The sequence below is a fragment of the Bufo gargarizans genome, chromosome 6 (genome assembly GCF_014858855.1).
Source record: "Bufo gargarizans isolate SCDJY-AF-19 chromosome 6, ASM1485885v1, whole genome shotgun sequence".
In the NCBI taxonomy this organism is placed as follows: domain Eukaryota; kingdom Metazoa; phylum Chordata; class Amphibia; order Anura; family Bufonidae; genus Bufo; species Bufo gargarizans.
Window position 1 is genome coordinate 294,953,604 of NC_058085.1, and position 22,204 is coordinate 294,975,807.

The window sequence follows — 22,204 nt, forward strand, 5'->3', positions numbered from 1 at the left end:
TTTTTTTTATATTTACAACATTCATCTGACAGGTTAGATCATGTGGTATTTTTATAGAGCAGGTTGTCACGGACGTGGCAATACCTAATATGTATACAATTTTTTTAATTTAAGTTTTACACAATGATTTCATTTTTGAAACAAAAAAAACATGTTTTAGTGTCTCCATAGTCTGAGAGCCAGAGTTTTTTCAGTTTTTGGGCGATTATCTTAGGTAGGGTCTCATTTTTTGTGGGGTGAGATGACTGTTTGGTTGGCACTATTTTGGGGTGCATATGACTTTTTGATCGCTTGCTATTACACTTTTTGTGACGTAAGATGACAAAAAATTGCTTTTTTTTTACACCGTTTTAATTTTAATTTTTTTATGGTGTTTACCTGAGGGGTTAGGTCATGTGATATTTTTATAGAGCCGGTCGATACGGACGCGGCGATACTTAGTATGTATACTTTTTATTTATTTATGAGAGTTTTACACAATGATTTCCTTTTTGAAACATAAAAAATCATGTCTTAGTGTTTCCATAGTCTAAGAGCCATAGTTTTTTCAGTTTTTGGGCGATTATCTTGGGTATGGTATGATTTTTGCGGGATGAAATGACTGTTTGATTGGTCCCATGTAGATTGTAAGCCCTCACGGGCAGGGCCCTCTCTCCTGTACCAGTTTGCAACTCATCATGTTTATGATTAGTGCAATTGTCTGTGTTATGTATGTGCACCCCTCATCATATGTACAGCGCTATGGAATGAATGGCGCTTTAATAATAAATAATAATAATACTATTTTGGCGTACATGCGACTTTTTTTATTACTTTTATTACCTTTATTGGGAAGTAAGGTGGGCAAAATTTAAATTTCCTCAAAGTTTTTAATTTATATGGCGTTCACCGTGTGGGGAAAGTAATATGACCGTTTTATAGATCAGGTCGTTACGGACGCGGCGATACCTAATATGTGTAGTGTATTTTAATTTTTATTCAGTGATAAATGTGTTTTTATTTATCTTTACTTTTTTTTTTACTTTTTTTTTCCCAGACCCACTTGGTTCTTGAAGATCCAGTGGGTCTGATGTCTGTATAAAAAAAAACAATACACTATATAGTGTATTGTACTGTATTTTACTTACACATTGTCTGAACAGATCTATGCCTTTAGCACAGATCTGTTCAGCACCATGGACAGTAGGATGCCTGAGAAGGTGTCCTGTTGCCATGGGAACCTTCCCCGTCTGCCACAACTGAGCATACGGGGAAAGGTAAGGAGGGGGGCTCCCTCCCTATGTCACCCCATCCTGTCTGGGGGCTGCAAAGGCACAGCAGCCCCCCGATGGGAGAGGGAGCTCCCTGACTGTTAACCCTTTCCATACCGCGGTCCGTATGGAAAGGGTTAAACGGCTGACATCGCAGCACAGATGTCAGCCGTTTATACCAGAGTGTCAGCAATGTGCTGACACTCTGGTATAACCACTGGACACCAATGAATATTCAAGAGGAGGTGGGCGGGGATCGCGATCCCGTCTGCCATACTGCCCGCCTCCCGCACCGCCTGCAACCCCCCCCGCTGACATAAAATCATTCAGGGGTGCAGGGGGTGAAAAATCTTTTTTTTAGGCATTTTAAAGTTTCTTATCCGCGGGGATCGGAAACTGCAGAAAGCGCTGCAAACCACAGGTCTTAATTGACCTGCGGTTTGCTGCGATCGCCGATACGGGGGGTCATATGACGGCGTTGTGACAGGATGCCCACTCAATGATTTCAGCGGGCATCCTGTTCCGATTACCCCCGCATTTCCGCAATCCCGTTTTAAACTCATGATGTACCGTTACGTCATGGGTCCTTAAGGACTCGGGAAACATGCCGTACCGGTACGTCATGCGTCCCTAAGGGGTTAAAAAATATAGTGACATGGAAAAAAAAACACTAAATATTCTAAATAAAATATGTTTAACAAAAAAAAAAAAATTTGATCACTGGGTCATTTTTGATACATTACTTTTAATCTGCTCAACGACATTCATTCACTCTCCTCAGACATTAAGTCCTAAAGCTTTGATCCTCACACAGTCATCACAGTTCACTCAGCCCTCCCCTTGGTCGACTAAACAGTCAATGCTGCAGTTTTCACAATGACCACTAGGCCTAATAATCTGTTCAGTACAAGTTACTTTTCAGTAGCCATATCATTATCTTCATAGGCAGTATTGCAATAACAAGTAATCTGCATTTGTGAACACAGGTTGTGCAGCCTGCGACCCCTTTTATGGCTCTGAGGACATGTGGGCTCAATGAACTATGATGAGAGCTGAAATGATAGTCTGTGTAAACAGAGAGGGTGCTGAGACAACCCATCCCCTTTCTCCTCTCTCCCTTTCAAACGTTCTGATTGGGGGCAGCAGCCAGTGAAATAGGAGCTCTGTGCTGCAACAGTCCAAGCCGCTAAATGTTGCTTGGACTCCAAAGCAGCATTATATGCTGCTGTAGCTGAGAGCTCAGGAATGATGTTCCTCAAGCACCAACAACTCTGCAGCTGTGTCATCCCAACTGAGTAGAGAAGGTCTAAAAGCTGCGCAGCCACACACCCGTGCAGCTTAACAGGAACACTGTATGGCTACATATCAAAATCGAAACATTCAGATTCCACTTGATGTGAAATTATGTTTATTGGGTGATTTATCCTTGCTGAAGAGTAATTCTTTTAACGTAGTATATTTTTGCTAAAAAGATTATCACAAAAGACTTGATGGCGAGTTAAGATCCTCCTTTAAATGGATGGAAACATTATTTCTCTAACATTATTGTGGTTGATTAGAAGCAAAGGTCTTATAAGAAGTTCTGGAATATATGGTGGGATTATCATGAATTTGTGGTAGTTATTTTTCCTCTCGTCTGTGGTTGGGGGGGTTGCTCAAGGAGAACAAAAGGAATGTTGCCATTTTATCTGCTGAACAGGAATATTTTTACTTAGCAAATTTGTATTTTCTGATGTGTATATATGTTTTTGTACATCATTTTCTTATAGAGTAGACAGCTATGCTATAAGGTAGAAATAATAAGATACAGATCTGAGATAGAAAATACTGTATATTTAGAGTATTTGAAGGCCGTGGTAATTTTAAGATGTAATTACATGCTTATATAATATGCTTATTGAAATGCAATGTACTTGTATTTATTTAATTAGGGTATACTAGAGCAGGAAACAAATACATTAGAAATGTTATTATGTTCATAATAATCTCACTCCATTAACATTAGTAATATAGTCATACAAGCCATGTATCATCTGTTTCATACTTACTGAAGCCAGTTTTGCCCAGAATAAAGTGGTTTAGTGGTTTGAACTCACATTAGTCATTCTGACCTCATAGCTGGCAGTTGCTTAACATGGGAAAGCCAAAGATCTTAGAAATTAAAATACAGCATATTCTACTGTTCTCCTGAGTGTGGAAAGAAAAGATAAAATAATGCCTACTCTGCATATAAAAGTTTTCAAATATGGCCTAGTTTAAAGATGTGTTGTTTTTTTCTTGAGCTCAAAAACATGTGTAAATAAAATAATCAACTGAACTGTGACACTGTACTGGAATCTTTCCGCTGAAACCTGAAGCCAGCTTGAGAATTCGGAACTATTACAAAAAAAAAAAAAAAACATACTAAGCATTACCCTAATACAAAGACAAGGAGCACAAATGGTGTAGTCACACAACTAACAATTATATTTACAACTGCTCCACTCGCTGCGCTTATATGTTTTCACTCATAGAACAAACTTTAACTGCTCTTAAAATGTAGATGAATCTATAGACAACGAATTAAGAGCCTTCACACTTGCGCCTCCTGCTGGTTCCCAGAGTAAGTGGTCTCCAACAATTTATCTATGCAATGCAGCTTGACGTCAAGTTATAATACAGATTTGTTCTTGGTTCACCTTTGTAACTTGAATATATTGTAACATCAGATTATAGGAAATAAGGTCACAGAAAAATAAGATCCTAACTACTAGAGAGGAGCGAATCTGATTTTAGAAGAATCAGAATTTCGAGAGAGAGAAGAAGGAGACTATTCCAGGTATTCATAGCACTTTTGATTTGTGTTGAATTGATTTTTACCCGAATCAAATTTCTTAGCCGATTTGACGAACTGGACCAAGATGAATTTTAGCAAGTTTGGTCATCCCTAATCATAACCAATACAGTTAAAGCATATCCTAATATATAAAAGTCATAATGAGAGATCTGGGAACTAGTGAATGACTTCTTCAGGGTTATACAGTGACTATGAAATAGATCTGCCTCACCTGGTGTCTAAAGGATCAGAATCAGATGTAATCCTGGGAGGTAGCCGTACAGTACATGTGGTACAGGTAGCAGTATAGTACATGTAGTACAAATAGAGAGCACTACAGTGTATGTAGCCAGGTCTAGAACAGCACAGAGCATTTTGTACAGGTACAAAACTGTACAGAACATTTAATAAAAAGAGATAGCGGACAGAACGTATAGCACAGATAGATAACAGTACAGTATATTTAGTATAGGTACACAGCAGCACAGTATACATAGTACAGGTCGAGAGCCATACTGTACATGTAGAACAGGTACAGAGCATTTAGCACATGTAAAAATGCAGCAGGACATGTAATACATGAAGACAGCAGTACAATACATAAAATATGGGTAAAAAGCTGTGCAGTGCATATAGAACCTCTAGAAAATAGTACAGTACACGTAGTACAGGTAGAAAGCATTAAGCAACATGTAATACAGGTAGATAGCAGCACAGTACTTGTAGTAAAGATAAACAGTGGCACAATGCTGGATAAAGTTTGGTCGACACCTAGATATACATTATTTCATCAAAATAATTTTTTATGGGTTAATTCTGTTCATAGCAATCAATTGCTGGAGAGACTCTGCTTTCTGCTGGAACTCAAGCTTAAAGCCATTAATAAAAATGACAGATACATCGACTTTCTTAAAAGAGACAACTGCGTCTGCTTGTCGGACTATGGCCACGTCAAAGGATTAGTAATATCTACCTTGTGACGTCTTTCTTGATTAAATGAACATCACAAACATATTCTATTAAGAGAACACACAGAATTATCAGCAGACGGGATTGTGGTCTTACAAAAGTAACAATAATACTGGAAAGAAGACATGTTCCAGCTCTGAGAGAATACGCACGTTCCACGAATACTAAACTGCTTAATGGTGTGTCAAATGTGAATATGGGATTGAGATCTTGCAAGTCATTTTTGAGATTTAACTACTATAATGTTGTTTGGCATACACAAAGCAATACTGCCACAGTCCATTTTTTGCAACTGAATCTAATCGTTAGCCCGGGCATGCGCAATAGTTACTGTGATGCCGTACAAGGAATGGGCATCGCAGTGCGCATGCGCAGGCCAAAGCAATGAGTGCGCCGGCGCGGGATATCGGCAGCATAATAAGTTAGTACAAAGGCAGTCAGAGGGAAAGGATGGGCGGGCAGAGGGTAGGAAGGGGCGGGGGGACGCAATGAGAAGGCTGAGCAAGCAGGGCACCTAAGAGAGTAACGCCGCCCTGGGCACTTGCGAGCCCTCATTTGCATATCTTATAAAGATCGTTTTTGAGGGTTCTATAAGTCCAGGATTGATGCCAGAGGTAAAGTTTTTATTAACTGTAAGCATGCTAGGGAGCTGTGGGAAGGGTTAAAAAAGTGAAATGCTGGTGACAGACTCCCTTTAACTATTCAAAGTTTTTGCTGCATGAAGATCATTTTAGGCGAAGATTACGTATAAGGCACCAAATACTCATCTAACTACTAACCAAAAACGGAGACCAGTAATCACAATGTTTCAAGACAAAACTGCAAATAAGGTCTGTGGTAGTCTGAACACATGTCTATAGTCTCATGATTGGCTAATATTGATTCTCTCTGTTCTTTTCCAATGTTTTCACTCTATAGTGTTGAGATTGTTCCATGGAGCTTTTTCACATTCACATTATTAGATTATTTAAGCTGGCATTGCACAGGTATGCACCAACAGCTACCTTGCCCTATGCATGTTCAGATTAATAAAGAACCCACTTACTATCATAGGCAGAGGGAGAAATGACATTGCCAGTCACATCCTTATCTCCTGGGCAGTTGGTCCCTACAACTTAGTGGGATCCACTGACATTTATCTTGCGCGTATGAGTACAGTAAGAGTCAAACCCATCAGTTTAGCTTGTTGAAAATGGGCAAGCCACGTCCATTTATGGCAACCAATGGTAGCAAGAGCTTGTGGCAAACTTATGGGGGCACTGGTTGGTGCATGTGGTCAACTGCACAGTGAGGACGCAACTGAAAGCTATTACTGGCGGCTAAAATGTGCCACACATCTAGAGTCAAATGAGCCTCTGTTAGGGAGAATGTCTTAACCCCTGACAATGGCATGATTGCGGTGGTGGAGGTGTTATCTCATTACCTTATGATGAGCAATAGCAGTAACTCAACATTGCAGGGCAATATAAGGTGGAAAGACAAGTCTATCTCGCAGGATAAATTGTCTCCAATTCTGACTCCAAAAATCTGATTAATATGGCAGCCTGAGATGAAGAATGGCCTGATGTGACTGCTGTCAGCTTGATTTTCCCCTATTGATGTCGATCTGATAACATTATCTAATGCTGACGTTACACAGCCCAATTGCCAAGCCGATTGCAGGGAAGGAACATTCATTGCCGATAACAGGCCCATGTAAATGTGTAAATGTACTGATAAATGAGCAAAACACTTGTTCATTGGGTGAAATCATCTTTCATGCAGCAATCATTTCTGAGCAGCAGATCGTGCTGTGTACAGAGTACTGCAGCCTCTTCATACAGCTGATTGGTGGTTGTCGCGGAAGTAGGACCCTCGTGGATTTCATATTGATGACCTCTCTTAAGGATATTCCATCAATATGAAAATCCCGGAAAACTACTTTAAGTATTTCAATCACACTTTTTTCTTCTGTATTAAGCACCTTTTTTGGGGGGAGGAGGGGGGAAGTAGGTGACAAGTTTAAATGGGTTGTTGCCCAGCTGATTCAATGAAAAAAAAAAAGGTTTAGAAAAGTTCAGGAAAGTACCCCACAGTCAATCACTTACTTAGTCAGGTCTCTGGTGCAGGTAGTGATTGGCTTATTGGTCATTTCCTATATGTTGAGAAGGACCAAGAGGTAGAGACCGTAAGCGTCTGGGGATCAGTACTTTTTTTTATTTTACAGCCCTTTGGTACTATTCGAAAACAGTTTAACATGTCACACAACATTTATTTTCAATTAAACACAATATACCATATAACCCAATAAAAAATCAAAAAATGTAGAAGGCTATCAATCTTCTTTGCAGAATACACTACTATATCTGTGTGGGGGGAAAAAATAACTTTTTTGAAGATGTATAAACTAACAAATATCATTTTTCCATAAAATGATCTGTGTTCTTATCATTTTTAAGGAATGAACTTTCCTATCTATGTTATAACAGAGTCAGTTTTATGTCTCAGATGAGGAATTTCACAGAGACGATATTAAATGTGCTCTCTCCCCTGATTTCCATTATTCTCCTTTCCAATATAGAATTCTCATTATCATTACAGCAGACCGTCATCTATTTTTATAGTAGCCTGTTGTTTGTAAATTAAATAATCCTATTATTTTCATTGTAAAATCCTGGTGTGAGTCTGGAAAATATTTTTTTCCTCACTGAAGCAGAACGTCAATAAATCCTCTTTTCTAAGAGGAGAGTTGTCCTATGTATTTCACAGCTTGCCTAAATGTTTCCAAAGTTCTGAGCCAAGGTAATAAAATGAAAGCGGCCAGCTATCGAGGACCAGAATTGTTTCAATGCTTGCAAATAGAAAACTGTCACAGGTAACAATGTTCCCTCTGTGCTATGACATAGTAATAACACATTAAAATTACACAAATTGGCACAAAGATATATAAAAAAAAAAAAAAACCACTCTATAGCTACTCAACAATGGAGTCGGTGAAAAATATAAATCAAAATACTAGTAATAAGTTTCAGAGCAAAAAAGAGGTCAAAGCAAAATGCTCACCTAACACAAAAATCATTAAATGACAAAAGCAGCAGAAATACTGTTAGGATGTAAAAGGAACACATTATTGAATGCTTAATAAAGATAGATGTGTTCAAATTATTCAGGCTGTACATAACTCCCCCGAGAGCGCTGAAGTAATTGACTGAATTCATTTCTAAACCAATAAAGAAGTAATCTCTTGAACAAGACAGATATCAAAAGATTAAAGAAGGCCAAATATTGTGCCTGCTGTAAATTAAAAAGAAAGGTACTTTTACCAATTAAACGCTACTGCTATTATAATTCCTGTCTTGTTTTAGAAAGATTTAGGAGCCGAGGTAATGATATGTATAAAAATCTTTTCCTGTGAGTAATTTAATTAAAGAAACAACGGTCTAAAATATGTGCATACTTAACCCCTACTACCTGTTAAACCAAGATCTATATCCTCTGCTATCAGCAAGTTTGTATGGGCACCTTTGCATCCTTTTTGTTATTGAATAGCCTCTATTATATGATAAAACACATTTTTGTAATGAGTTTTGATTACAATTTCTCAAGCATCTGTCTTTTACAGCATACATGTACACACATACAGCTCAGGCCGCTCAGTCCTGTTCAGAGTAAAATCCATAACTCTGTAGCCTTTCTCTTTTCTCTCCTGAACAATAACGATATGTACTAAAATATTTTACTGTGTGTAATTTAGTTAGACTAAAATGTGCATATACTCAAAGAGGACCTGTAATCTCTGCTGACATGTCTGTTTTAGCAACTAGAAGCTATGAATGAATTACTAGCAGTTTGTAGTGAAGGTCAGGTGGATGTTACCAGTCAGATACTATCCAATCAGCACTTCCAGAGTCAGACTGTGCAGGGGTGTATAAAAAAAAAGACAACGAAGGATGAGGATAAACAGACATACAAGCAAGCCTCCTAAATATACAGTATTAAACAAATCACATGATTAAATACAAATAAAATCTAGTGTGCACTGAAACAATAATTATACCCCACAGGAGTGCCCATCTATGACAAGGAAAAAGACCACCAGGCCAACATGACTGAAATGGTACACCGATTCATAAATCCATACATCCAACTTTAAAGTCGTAAATGTATAGTTACCATATAAAATCAAAAAGCATAAGACATGTGTATATACAATGCATTTGGAAAATCTTCAGATCCTTCAACTTTTTCACATTTTGTTATTTTGTAGTCTTGTGTTAAAAAAAAAAAAATATCCAGATTCTGCACTCAATACTGCATTATGAGAAAGTGAAAACAGAATGTTCCAAATCTTTGATAATTTATTAAAAAGGAAAAACTAAAATCTTGACTGAGTATGGGTATAAGTATTCAGACCTTTATCTCAGGACTTAGATGAAGCACCTTTGGCAGCGATTATGGCCTCCAGTCTTCTTGAGTATGATGCTACAAGGTTTGCACATCTGGATTTGGGGATTTTATGTCATTCTTTTTCTACAGATCCTCTCAAGCGGTCAGGTTGAATGGGCCACTCAAGAACATTCACAGAGTTGTCCTTAAGCCACTCCTGTGTTGTCTTGACTGTGTGGTCAATGTCAATGTCTTATTGGAAGGTGAATCTTCAGCCTAGTTTAAAGTCTAGAGCACTCTGGATCGGGTTTTAATTAGGAATATCTATATATTTTAAAAAGGTGACGGCGAAACGCACGTCGGGGCACAGTCTAACGGTGTGACAGATACCTGGGTCAGTATGCATTGTTTTTTGCTGATTGTACGATAATTTAGCAAGTAGTGTGCTTGATAGTGTCCGTAGGATCCAGGGTCTTTAATCTGGCTCTGTGACGATACTTTGTAGACAGGATAGCACTTTATATATGCACTGATTGTACCTTGTCCATATGATTGCACTAGCACTTTATTTATATGAATGGTAACTGCCATACACCCGAAGTCTGATGGTTAATTTTAAATGTTCTTAATGTCTGTGAGGCCAGCAATGGTTATAACTCTGTGTACCAATAAAATTGATGATTATTTAGAAGTAACTGTGATGGAGTTATGATTTGTTATTCAATCTGATCTATGTATCTATGATTGGTTATCTATATATTTTGTCCATTCCGCACTAAACTGCCTGTCCTAGTCACTGAAAAATACCCCCACAGTATGCTGCTGCCACCACCATGCTTCACTGTAGGGATGGTACTGGACAGGTGAGGAGAAGTGCCTGGTTTACTTCAGATATTATGCTTAAGGCCAAAAAGTTTAAACCAGAGAATCTTGTTTCTCATAGTCTCTGAGTCCTTTAGCTGCTTTTTTTGCAAACTACAGGCAGGCTTTAATGTATCTTTTACTGAGGAGAGGCTTCTTTCTGGCCACTCTGCCATAAAGCCCAGATTGGTGGAGTGCTGCAGAGATGGTTGACCTCTTGAAGTGTATCCCATCTGCACACAGGATCTTTGGAGCTCTGCCAGAGTAACCATTAGGTTCTTAGTCATTTCTCTCAGGAATGACCTTCTCCCCTTATTGATCAGTTTGGTGGGGCAACCAGCTCTAGGAAAAACCCTGGTTGTTCCAGAATTCTCCCACTTAAACATTATAAGAGACCAACTTTCAATGCAGCAGAACATTTTTTATACCCTTCTCCAGATCTGTGCCTCCACACAATCCTGTCTCTCAGCTCTACAGGCAGGTCTTTCCTCCGCATGGCTTGGTTTTTGCTCTGATATAAATTTTCTGCTGTGAGACTTTATATAGACTGGGTGTCTTATCCAAATTATGTCCAATCAACTGAATTTACCACAGGTAAAGGTGTGGAAAAGACATAAAAGCCCCCAGAACTACATTTCAAGTGTCATAGCAAAAGGTCTGAATATTTAAGTCAATGCAAATTTTCATTTTTTCTTTTTAATACATTTTTAAAAATGTTAAAAAATTCACTTTTCACTTTCTCTTCATCAGGTGTTGAATGTAGATTGATGGGGGGAAAGCTAGATTTTTATTTTATTTTAGTACAAGTATGCAATATAACAAAATGTGTAAAACATGAAAGGGTCTGAAGACTTTTCGAATGTGCTAAATGCTGTGCAAACTATTAATAAAGTGCTAAGTGCAATAAAATATATAAATACAATCACAATGGCAAATCACAGATATGTGAGAAAATACTTCCACGCCGTGCCATCTCCCTTCTCTCTTGCTGTCTGCTGCTGCGGTCCCATAGACATACAGCAGCAGAGCAGGAAGAGAGATGGGACAAGGCAAGTGCACATTGCGCGCGCTGTCTCCTCATACAGCTGATTGGCGGGGGGTGCCGGGTGTTGGAACCCCCCCGATCTGATATTGATGACTTATCCCGAGGAAAGGTTATAAATACTGAAAACCCAGACAACCCCTTTAACACACAGCTTCCTTATGGATAACTATGCAACAGATGAAAATAATTGACTACTTATAAAAACACACATAATAAATTAAGTTGCACACAAAAAAATGCATGGGAAAGATGAAGTCAGCATCTGGAAGTAAGTAAAACAGAGTCTATATATGCGCACAGCATACACAGACTTCAGCCCTTCCAATACTTGAGATGGAAGAATTTCTTTCCTTCCTTCTTTAAATAAAATGGTTCTCTGATCATGGTACTATAAAATGTCCTTTACACAGACCGACACAGTATGCAATTTTGGGGAACTAACCATTCGGTCCTGATAATTGCCTGCTCATCAGAGGAGGTGCGAGCTGCATTTACATGTAGTAACCATCTTCTCTATATGATCCCCGCTTACCCAGCAATAATGATTTTGGTGCCTGCATAAAAATCATCACACTACTTGTTCATCAGGTGATCAGAGGCACCTTTACATGGGCCAAGTATTGTAAATGAGCATTTGTATGAACATTGATTCCCAATAATCAATGCAATAACTGGCACACATAAAGGAGTTTGTATTCTAACAACTGAACACAACAGTGTCTGCAAAGCTACTTTTCTGTTCCTTTACATAGACTTTATTGGTACCTGGACTGCAAAAGAAGATTCATCTGGTTACAGATAATGGAAAGAATAAATACTGGAGTGGGCAGTTCATGAGATAACTCTTCTCAGGTGCCGAGGGACTCTCAGTGTGGTTTTGAGAGGTATGCAATGGCTCCCAGAAACATTTAATTACATTTTCAGTTTCTGTCCAGAGAAACACTTCAACTTGAAACACTTCAACTTAATTTTAAAAAAAAAATGTTAAAATACCATGGTTGACCAGACCTTCAACATATCAATGTCTTACATTGTCAGTGTAATTTTGCTAAAAAAGGAATTGCAATTTCAAGCAATGATCTCATCAACATATCTGCTAAAGTCAATATGGTTTTAATGAACCATAAATCTGATGCAAGAGATATACTTAATTAACAGGGGTTTAGCAGCTTTGATGCATTGATAAATAACCTTTAAGGTGACCCAGTGATGGTCACAGGCAAATAGGAATATGAAATTGTCCAAAGGCAAGCAGAGCTGCCCCCCTTCCTAAATGTTAGCTTTGTTAACTTTTATAAATCTAATTAATTGTGGTCTTAGTGTACAATGGTCATTTTATGATCTCAGCTTTCACATAATTATAGCTTTAAAACTTGTTCAAGTGTCAGTATCATTACTTAATTGTAACATTAACTTCCAAGTCTAAATGCATTAAATAAGCTATAATTTTAAATATTCACAGCAGTAGCAAGCATAATGGACATTATGGGTTGCACCTCTAAAATTTTCACAAATGCCATAAGCTGTTTCATCAACCAAAGCAGACCTGGGTATACAATGGCATAAGCTATGAGGGCTTATGTTTAAAAACAAGGGACCAGGTAGACTATAGCAATGGGAGGAATTTATCATGAAAGGAATATTTGAAGTCAGTTTTGCTTGAGTCTGTGTTGGCGTACTTTATCAAATGTCACAAGTTGTTTGACAAATTTGTCTTATCCTTAAACCTAACACTTTTGTCTACAAAAGCTACTCCATTTTTCCTACACAACTGTGATTTTTTTGTGACTTTTTACAAAAGTCACATAGATAAATCTGTTAACCACTCTCACTTCCCACTCATATTTCAAAACTCATTTTGTGAATTTTTGAAGCCAGAATTCTGGAGTGAAGGCATGATAGGGTCTATGGAGCACATTTATTAAGACCAGCATTTTAGACACCGGTCTTAATAAAGTCCGAAAGCTTTTCTGCTTCAATGCAAATGGGTCACAGAAGATAATGCATTCCAATGACCATTCGCCATTAACATTTGTCGAGTTTGCTTATGAGATTGCTATTTCATTCGACCAATTGTTGGTGGTCAAAGTTTGCATTAATGAAAACTTCTTAAATGTATGACATGCTATTTAGGTATAATGGGACTTAAACTTTATAGGCTATGTATACCTTCAGGGGCAATTTTTTGCTATGTATAGGCTATGTATACCATCAGGGGCAATTGGTCGAATGAGATTGCTATTTCATTCGACCAATTGTTGGTGGTCAAAAAGTTTGCATTAATGACAACTTCTTAAATGTATGACATGCTATTTAGGTATATTGGGACTTTATAGGCTATGTACACCTTCAGGGGCAATTTTTTCTATGATTGTATTTTACTCATTTTGGGCTAAGAAATCTTTTTATTTTATTTAGTCTTTATTAAAAAATATTGAGCCGTTCTGTCACAAAGGGTTAACAGTTTTTCGAGCTGTGTGAATTGTACTTTTTACTTTCATTTTGTGCTAGTCATCTACTAAACCTAGACTAAAAGGACATAAACATTACATGAGCTGCCTGATTGAACAGAGTGAAAATGTAGATCTTGCTACTAGATAAAGTCAAGGCTGCAGAAGACTTTTTAATAAAGACCAACTGACAAAATGATTTTTAGCTCAAAATAAGTACAATGCTATAATAATAAAAATGTCATCAAAAGTGTAGAGCCTTTAAATGTAATTTAGAAGAATATAAATGTAAAATAATACTTTTACTATTAAAAGCTGAGTTGAGATAAATAGAATAAATAATTAAGATGAATTATGGTGGGTATACTTCCATAAGTTACTTACATGGGATTTATATGGTGATGTCTCTTATTTTTATTATGTTTAACCCATGAAGCATAAAATAATATTTCATATACTTTTGTTTTTCATTTTGTTTTTGACATTAACAGCATGTGTTCATATGTATGAGAGTAATACATATTTAGTTTAATAAATGCTCCTCTATTACTGAAAATGAATTAAAATCCTCCCTGGGTCTATAGAAAAGCGCTCTCCATTCCTCATGGCTTCTGAAGTAATTTCTTTATGCTTAACAAAGGCAGTATATTGAGAGCTCAACTGGGACTGTACCTTAACGACAGTACAGAGCAATGCAGCCTCATGCCACCTCTGTTTTGGATAGATATATTTCTCTACATACTGACTCTGATGGCCCATGCCACAATTTTAATTCTGTCAAGTTCATACAGAAACCAGCAGAAAAAAACCATCCATATAAAATGGTGGGCATATGGAGGTACAGTTGAGAGCTCGTGCACCTCTGTCAAACCTATTAGAGCTCAGCACAAGATGGAGCCAAAATATGAGCATGTAAAGTGCCCTTTCACAATAAGGAAACCATTTTAATCCAATGAGTATATAACATCAAAAATATAACTTTAAGAATAAAAGCCAGGTATTATTTCTAGCTATTATTTGGAAACACCTGATTTACATTGAAAGTTCCTCAGAACGACATCACTTTGAGAAGACCCTCTTACTGGCCGATTTCTTCTGTGTCTGATTTTCCTATCTATTACACTCTATGGAAGTTGCCCCTCTACGAGCAATCCACCTTCTAGCCAGCGAAAAAAAACATATTTTTAGCAAATTTTTCAGTGGGAACTAGAGATGAGCAAATCGAATCCCACGAAGTGGAATTCGATCAGAATTTCAGGATAAATTAGATTTGCCTAGAAGCCGAATTTCCTTGTGCTTCGTGGCAGCGAATCGATTTAACCTGAAATAGTATAAAAAACAAAAAAATCCAAACCTAACTCCATTTGCTTGCAACGGGCCGCCCGCCTCCATCTTGCTTGCAGATCTTGGCCGAAATCCCATTCAGCGTGAGATTACATAATCAGGCTGGCCGTCGTGATGACGTCATACATCACCACGCCAGCCGGAGTTATGACGTAATCTCACTCTGCACAGGATTTCGGCCGAGATCTTGAAGCAAGATGGTGGCGGCCGGCCCGTTGGGAGTAAATGGAGGCGGTAAGTTTGAATACATTTTTTTGTATTGTTAATTTTACACTCAGATGCCGCAATCATGCATGAACGTGGCATCTAATGGGTACAATGACGGGGTGGCGCTATCACAGCTCTCTGTCATTGCACCTGCTACTTACAAAACATGCGCTTTGTGATGAGTAATTAGTCACAAAGCAAATTTTTTTGTGAAATTCAGCGAATCAGCCGAATCAAACTATTAATAAATTCGCTCATCTCTAGTGGGAACCTCTGAAAAGACCACACAGTGGAGGCTGTCTGAGAAATATAGAGTGCAGCCTAAGAGTACTACACTGAACAGCCCGCACAATTGCTGAATAAGAGAACCTGCACACTGCTTCTGAGGTGTCAAAGTTAGCAGTGAGGAAGGAAAATAAAGAGAGGCTGAGGACCAAGAATGAGAGAGCCATATAGGGGAAAAGGAATGAGAAGTGGAGCCTTGCTGTAGACTAGGAATAAGACAGGATCCATGCTGTGGACTAGCAAAAAGAGGGATAGCAATGTTGGGACCATAAATAAGAGGGGAGCCTTGCTGGAGAGTAGGAATGAGAGACACAGAAATGCTGAGGGCTATGAATAAGGGAGGAAGCATGCTGGGAACAAGGAATAAGAGGGGAGGCATGGTGGGGACCATTAGTGAGATCAGAAACAATGGAGGGTGCCAAGAATGAGAGAGAGAACCATACTGGGGATCAGGAAAGAGCGTTAGAGTCATGTTGAAGACTAGAAATGAGAGGGAAACAATGGTACCAGGAATGAGAGTGGCGCCATGGTGGGGACCAGAAATGAGGGGAAGAGTAATGTTGTGGACAAGGAATGAGAAGAGGGGCCATACTTAGGACCAGGAACAAGAAAGCCCATACTGGGATCCAAGAATAAGAGGGAAGCCATGCTGAGTAGAAGAAGGAGAGAGCGAGCCATACTAGGGACTATGGATTGGATGGGTGGCATGATGGGGTCCAAAAATGATGGGGACACTTGAATTGGTAAAGGAAAGGGTCATCATGGGGACTGAGAACGATAGGAGCACCTATGATTATGTGGGCTGAGGTAGATTTGTGTACAGCACACCAGCTGTTTTATTAATCATAGGCTGGGCCTGATTCTGTGTGTTCTGAGCCTGGTTCTGATATGCTGATGTGATGCCAAGCATAAACAACATGATTGTGGGGTCATTTATCATTATTTGTGTATTGTACGTATTTGCTCACTCTATTAGCAAATTCATTCTGTATACATTTTTCATTGAGATGATCACCCCCATAAAAGACAATTTTTTCTGTGCAAATTTGGGTGGTGGACTCAAAGAGGCATATGCTTTTGTTTTCAGACAAAAATTGCTAAATATAAAACAACTGTAATATTCTTTGAATATTATTGCTTACCTCTGCACCTACAACCATTTGATCCCTTGGGACAGTGAACATGCATTCATAAAGCCTATAATGCTGAAATAAACTAAAAAGTAAAAAAAGAGGAAAGAAGAAAATTAAATCATTATGCAAATCGAGAAAGATAGATTACATTTAACAGGCAAACACAGTTATGCAACACTTTGTGCCAAAAGTGCACCACAATTCTGGCGTAAAATGCATCTCAAGTTAGTAAAGTTAGTCAAAAGTGTCTAGTAATACATCACATTTATCATCTCCCATGAGCCACTGTGATAAAACTGGTACATCAGTTACGCCATCTACTGTACGTGCGCTATGCTAGGTAGTCATCTAGTAGAAAATGTTAGGTTATTAGCAATCATTCCAGTTGGGACATACTGGGTAACATTTACTAATCAAAATGTGCCAGAATTCTGGTGTAATATGCATGAAAAAAGTGTTTTAGACACTTTTTTCTGCTTCATCTGACAAAGAGGCATGACTCAGCAAGAAAAAGACATGACCTGCCAGAAAGGAGAAAGGCTTAAGACGTGACAAAACTTTGCTGCAAGATTCTGGTATAAAATTGGACTAATAACTGGTTTCAAATTAGAAAAGACTAAAGTGCAACCAGGATCAGCCTCTGTGATACATCTGGATCAGTTTTACACAGTTTAGTCTAAGAGGGAATGTTTTCAACATAGGTGGTAAGTATCAAGTTACTAGTTCCAAATTAATAATTTTGCATTGTATCTTCAGGCTGCACAGAAACATACCTGATTTTAAAGTAGCTGATAATATCTTTAGCTTGGTCGACACTCAAAACTGTTAATTTTCCTTTATCCTTAAGCACACTATGCCCTATGCCTGTCAAGGCTCTTGTTAGCTGTAATATGTTCTCTTCAAGTGACAGCCTTCTATCTGAAACATAAGACAAACACAGCTTAGCACACTGGTGGTTATGCAGTACCCCAGAATAGGGCAATTACACAACTATTTATTGATATTTAATGATATACAGTAAATTAATGTTAGAATATTAATGTTATAATGTATTGTATTGTATCTGCATACTTTTGTATGGATCAGTCAGGGTTAACAATCCTGACTCTGCCCTTGTAGAAGAAGACCAGGAGGTGGACCTAGATACACCTCTATCTGTCTAGTGTTAGCTGAGGAAGAGAAAGGAGCTACATGTGCTCTCTCCTCAGAAGACTAGACCTAAGTCTCAGAGAATCACTATCTCTGAGATACTTGTATCAAGAAAGCCATCTCTATTCTACAGTACTCTATTGTACAGAGAGAGGAAGAAAGAAATAACTAGAAATTCCAGAATCTGCATTGCTGACAATTGGAGTCAGTCAGTACAGTATTGGATGTTTGTCTGACATTGTTAATACACCCTTCCACACTTTGACATAGTCATGGGCAGCAGTATCCTAATTCTGTACCCCTCATCAGGGAATTACAAACAAGTGTGCAAGAACTTTATTGCCAGCCTTAGATCCTGCAGAGAAAGAGATTTGGACAAGACAGAAAGAAGGAGTACAACAACCCCCATTATAGCTCATATCCATATTACTATCGGGGAAGATTTGCACTGTAAATTGTTTGGAACTGTGTTTGATACTGTTGGATGTACTACAACTCCCATTCTGCACTTTAGTAAAGAGAGACTTGTCTATTTTCTACAATTGGCCTGGCTACCGACTCCAGCGCCATTCGCCGGCCACAGCATCTACATCTCCTGTCTTGCACCCGTAACAAGTGGGAGGGGCAATGGAGAACCCACTGCCAAGGCACAATTACAGACGATGCCATTCACTCTGTCGCAGGTAACACACTGCACGCATCCCACCATCGCCATTCGCTAAATGATTCACTGAACAGGACGTATACACTGCACTGTCTGAGACAGAGTGAATGGCATTCACTCAGTTACTGGCTGCGCACTAAACGTAGGCTGTCTCAGGCCTGCGGCCTATAAGAAGAGTGCTAGGTGCGTGTGCGCTGATGCAGGCGATGCCTCCTCAAGGCCTTAATCAGACTGAACGCTACTCCAGTGTAGAGCAACTGTCTGCAGCACCACAGGAGAGGCAGTCCAGTCTCTGAGCACTGCTAAGTGAGCAGTGATAATAGCAGACGTGCAGAAAGTAGTAATTTCAGTGAGTGGAGGTGGGGGCTAAGTAGGGATTGGGACTAGAAATGGAGGATTACTACTGTGGGGGCTTAAGTGGCATCTGCTCTGAGTAGTACCAGTAAATTTCCAACGGGCCGGATGGAGACACCGTTTAGGCTTCCAGGTGGTGGGCGTTAATCTAGAGTGCTATTGCACATCTTACAATCTGGATGTGCCATCGGTCGATGTGCACATTACCATATAGTTTTACCAGGGGCCGCAACTGTAATAAAGTAAAGAGAGTATCTCTTACAATTTTGTAACAGAAAGTACTTGACAAAAGTAACTCGTTTTTCATTCTGAATTATTATTAATATAACATTTATCTGTCACCAGTTTTCTGCTTTCAGGTTCTAACAGCTCTAGCACATGCCAATGAGTCCCCATATTCATGAGCTCACGGCTCTCCTCGCCCACTTGCCTATGATTGACAGTTGTTTCCATATGTATCAGCAGCAGGTGGGTGGGGAATGCTATGAGCTGTCACTAGTTTATGTAGCCCTTACTTAGGACACCATAAAACTGGTGACATAAAAGGACATATATGTTGGGTACATTTAGAATAAATAATAGCTATATAGAAGAGGACAAATATGTATCTGATTTTTAAAACTATAGTTCAATTAGAGATAATCACATCTTTTCAGCATTTTCTGTACAGACAGGATGTGTGTGATTTACTGCAGCCCAAAAAAGGGTGTCCAGCCCTTCTCATCTTGAGGAGGAAAAAAGTTGTTTCTATCCCCAAGATAGATCATAAAGCATCACTGGAAGGTGCACATATCACTGTCCTTTGTATATAATATATAATCCAGTATAAAGAGCACCAGATATTATCCATATGCTATCGTCAGGGGTGTAATACCAATTATTTAGTCTACGATTAATAAAATATATGTCATTTCCTGATGAATAGATCTCAGTATATACACTGCATCTAATAAGCATTTACCTTGAAGATTTTCCATTAGTAAATGTAATAGTCCCATTAAACTGCTCAACTGCTGTAAGTTAAAGTTTCTGTCTTTTCCCCAGCAGAATCCAGACATATAATAATCTACCAAGACGGCTTCTTTCAAATTCATCTCAGGGTCTTCAACATTAAGACACCCTTCCATTAGCCTGAGAAAGATAAAGAAGAAACAAGTAATGTGAAAACATCTTTCCAATAAACACAAAGTGCTAAAGAGAAATAAGGCATACACAACAACCTGATACAAAAAATTTGGTGCACCCCTCCCTGAAAACAATCTCTCCCCCTAACACATGTATTTAGTAACTACTATTTTCATATTCACATCTGTCTGCAGACTTCATCACCGATTGTTATATATTAGCGCAAGCAAAAAGCAAAAAAGATGGACACCTCTATGGTGTAGATGTGAACAGGGCTTTGCCCGTTTTATGCATGGACTGCCCCGTGCTCATCTGAAAAGAATGGCTCTGGCAATTTGGCAAAACATCCAGGTGCCTAGAACAAACATATTGAAGATACAAAGTCACACCTTTATGATCAGCCCTTTTTCGGTAAGCCAAGATCCTGGTAACCAATGCATCTAGATAAATGCTCCTGGTGCATATTTTTTTTTTTGTTGTTTTTGCTTTTCAAGCTTTATTGCTGGCTACAAATCCTACAGAAATTGTCTAAATGGGTCATGAAGTCTATAGTAAGTGGTGGCTGGAGTTGCCGAAGTCAGTGCTCTACTGTTTCCATAATTCCCCCAGCAGTGGATGGGAACTACGCAGACAATGTGGCACAGCCAGCTATGCTGTTTCCAGCAACTTACAGGAGTTACAGAAACAGCGTAGCTAACTGGGCTACTGGGCTACGTTGTTTGTGTAGACCACATTCACCCAACCAGTGCTGGAAAGTTGGTAGGAAGCTTTAGTGTATGTTTATACTTCATCAAAATATTATGCGGTTTTCTATTGAGTCATTTTTTTTTTTAGTGTACTTAATGTGGTTTTTAGGCCTTCCATTCATTTCAACTGGAATTTTGCGGCAATCGGCAAAAAAATGAACACATTGCTTTCTTGTTTCCAGTATTGAGTCATACCTGTTTTTAATACAGTGCCGCCTGAGGTCCTGTGGATATCGAGCATTCAATATTGACCTTGCGCACATGGATTCCTACAGATTCTCAGAATCTTTTTATGATATTATGTACTGTAGATGGTGGGATAGTAAAAGTCTTTGCAATTTTATGTTGAGGAACATTTTTATGAAATTGTTCTATAATTTCTAGACAGTTTTTTGCAGATTGGTGAACTTCCTTGCATCTTTGCTTCTGGGAGACTCTTCCTCTCAGACATGCTCTTTTTATACCGAGTCATGTGCGAGTAGATACTGTAATTGGTACAAGTGAGTGACAAAATTCAATTTTCATATATGTTGTTGCAGCTATGTTGATAATCCATAATCACTAATTATTGTGTTCACATACCACTTGTTTAATAAGATTCCGTCCATAGCAACTGCTCCTCACAAGACTTCTTTCTGACTATCTTCTCAACATGGCCGCAAATGCCCTTACCCTGAGGCTAAGACCTCCCTCCCTAACTACCCAGATTTAATTAGGCTCACCTCGGGAACGCGCAGCCTCACCCCAACCAATCGTCTTTCTCCATACTTAAATATGCCCTCTTCCTCCTGAGTAGTTGATTGCGAATATTCTAATAGCGAATTTTGATCGCAAATAATCTAATCGCTAATTTTTATCGCGAATATCGGCACTATCCCGGTCCGACGGGAGCGCACACGCAGCGTTCAGGAATGCCCACTACTACGTCCTCCGTCTTCTGTATATAGAAGATAGGACACAGAGGACCACCTAGCAACGCTGTTTTAGCCGCACCACTGAAATGCCTGGGGGAGGAAAGAACATGCTGCAATTACTAGGTAATACAAAACCTATATATAAGTAAAAGTATTATCTAGGGAACTAAGGTAAACTTAGTCAGATCAATCCAATTACGTAAAAAAAAATATATATATATATATGACAGTTAACCTTTAAGTTGCAAATTGCTTCTCCAGGTGCTTCTTTATTAGTACTGCCCATTCCAATTTTTTTTTTAGATGCGTTACGGCCATCAAGTTCTAAATGAGTTATTTTTTGTGAAATGGTAAAATGTCACACTGTCAACATCTGATATGTGTTCTATGATCTAGTGTGAATAAAATATTGGGTTGCTGCTTATTTGGGGCAGTTGTTATGCATCACTGGGGCTCAGCTGACCTCTCTACTGCAGCCATGCTTAGTTAGAATAAGTTCCTGATTGGTAAAGCTAGTTTCACACTAAC

At 38.7% G+C, this 22,204-nt stretch overlaps 1 protein-coding gene across 1 annotated transcript in view; it reads right to left on the bottom strand.

Moving 5' to 3' along the window:
* The window catches only part of CABCOCO1 (ciliary associated calcium binding coiled-coil 1), a 92,581-nt gene that overhangs the window by 52,663 nt on the left and 17,714 nt on the right, over positions 1-22,204 (bottom strand). The window contains exons 3-5 of the mRNA XM_044300110.1: positions 19,853-20,022; positions 17,498-17,642; positions 16,734-16,806 (exon numbers count right to left, since the gene is read on the bottom strand). Coding sequence (XP_044156045.1) covers positions 16,734-16,806; positions 17,498-17,642; positions 19,853-20,022 — 388 coding nt within the window. The remainder of the gene's footprint in view (positions 1-16,733; positions 16,807-17,497; positions 17,643-19,852; positions 20,023-22,204) is intronic.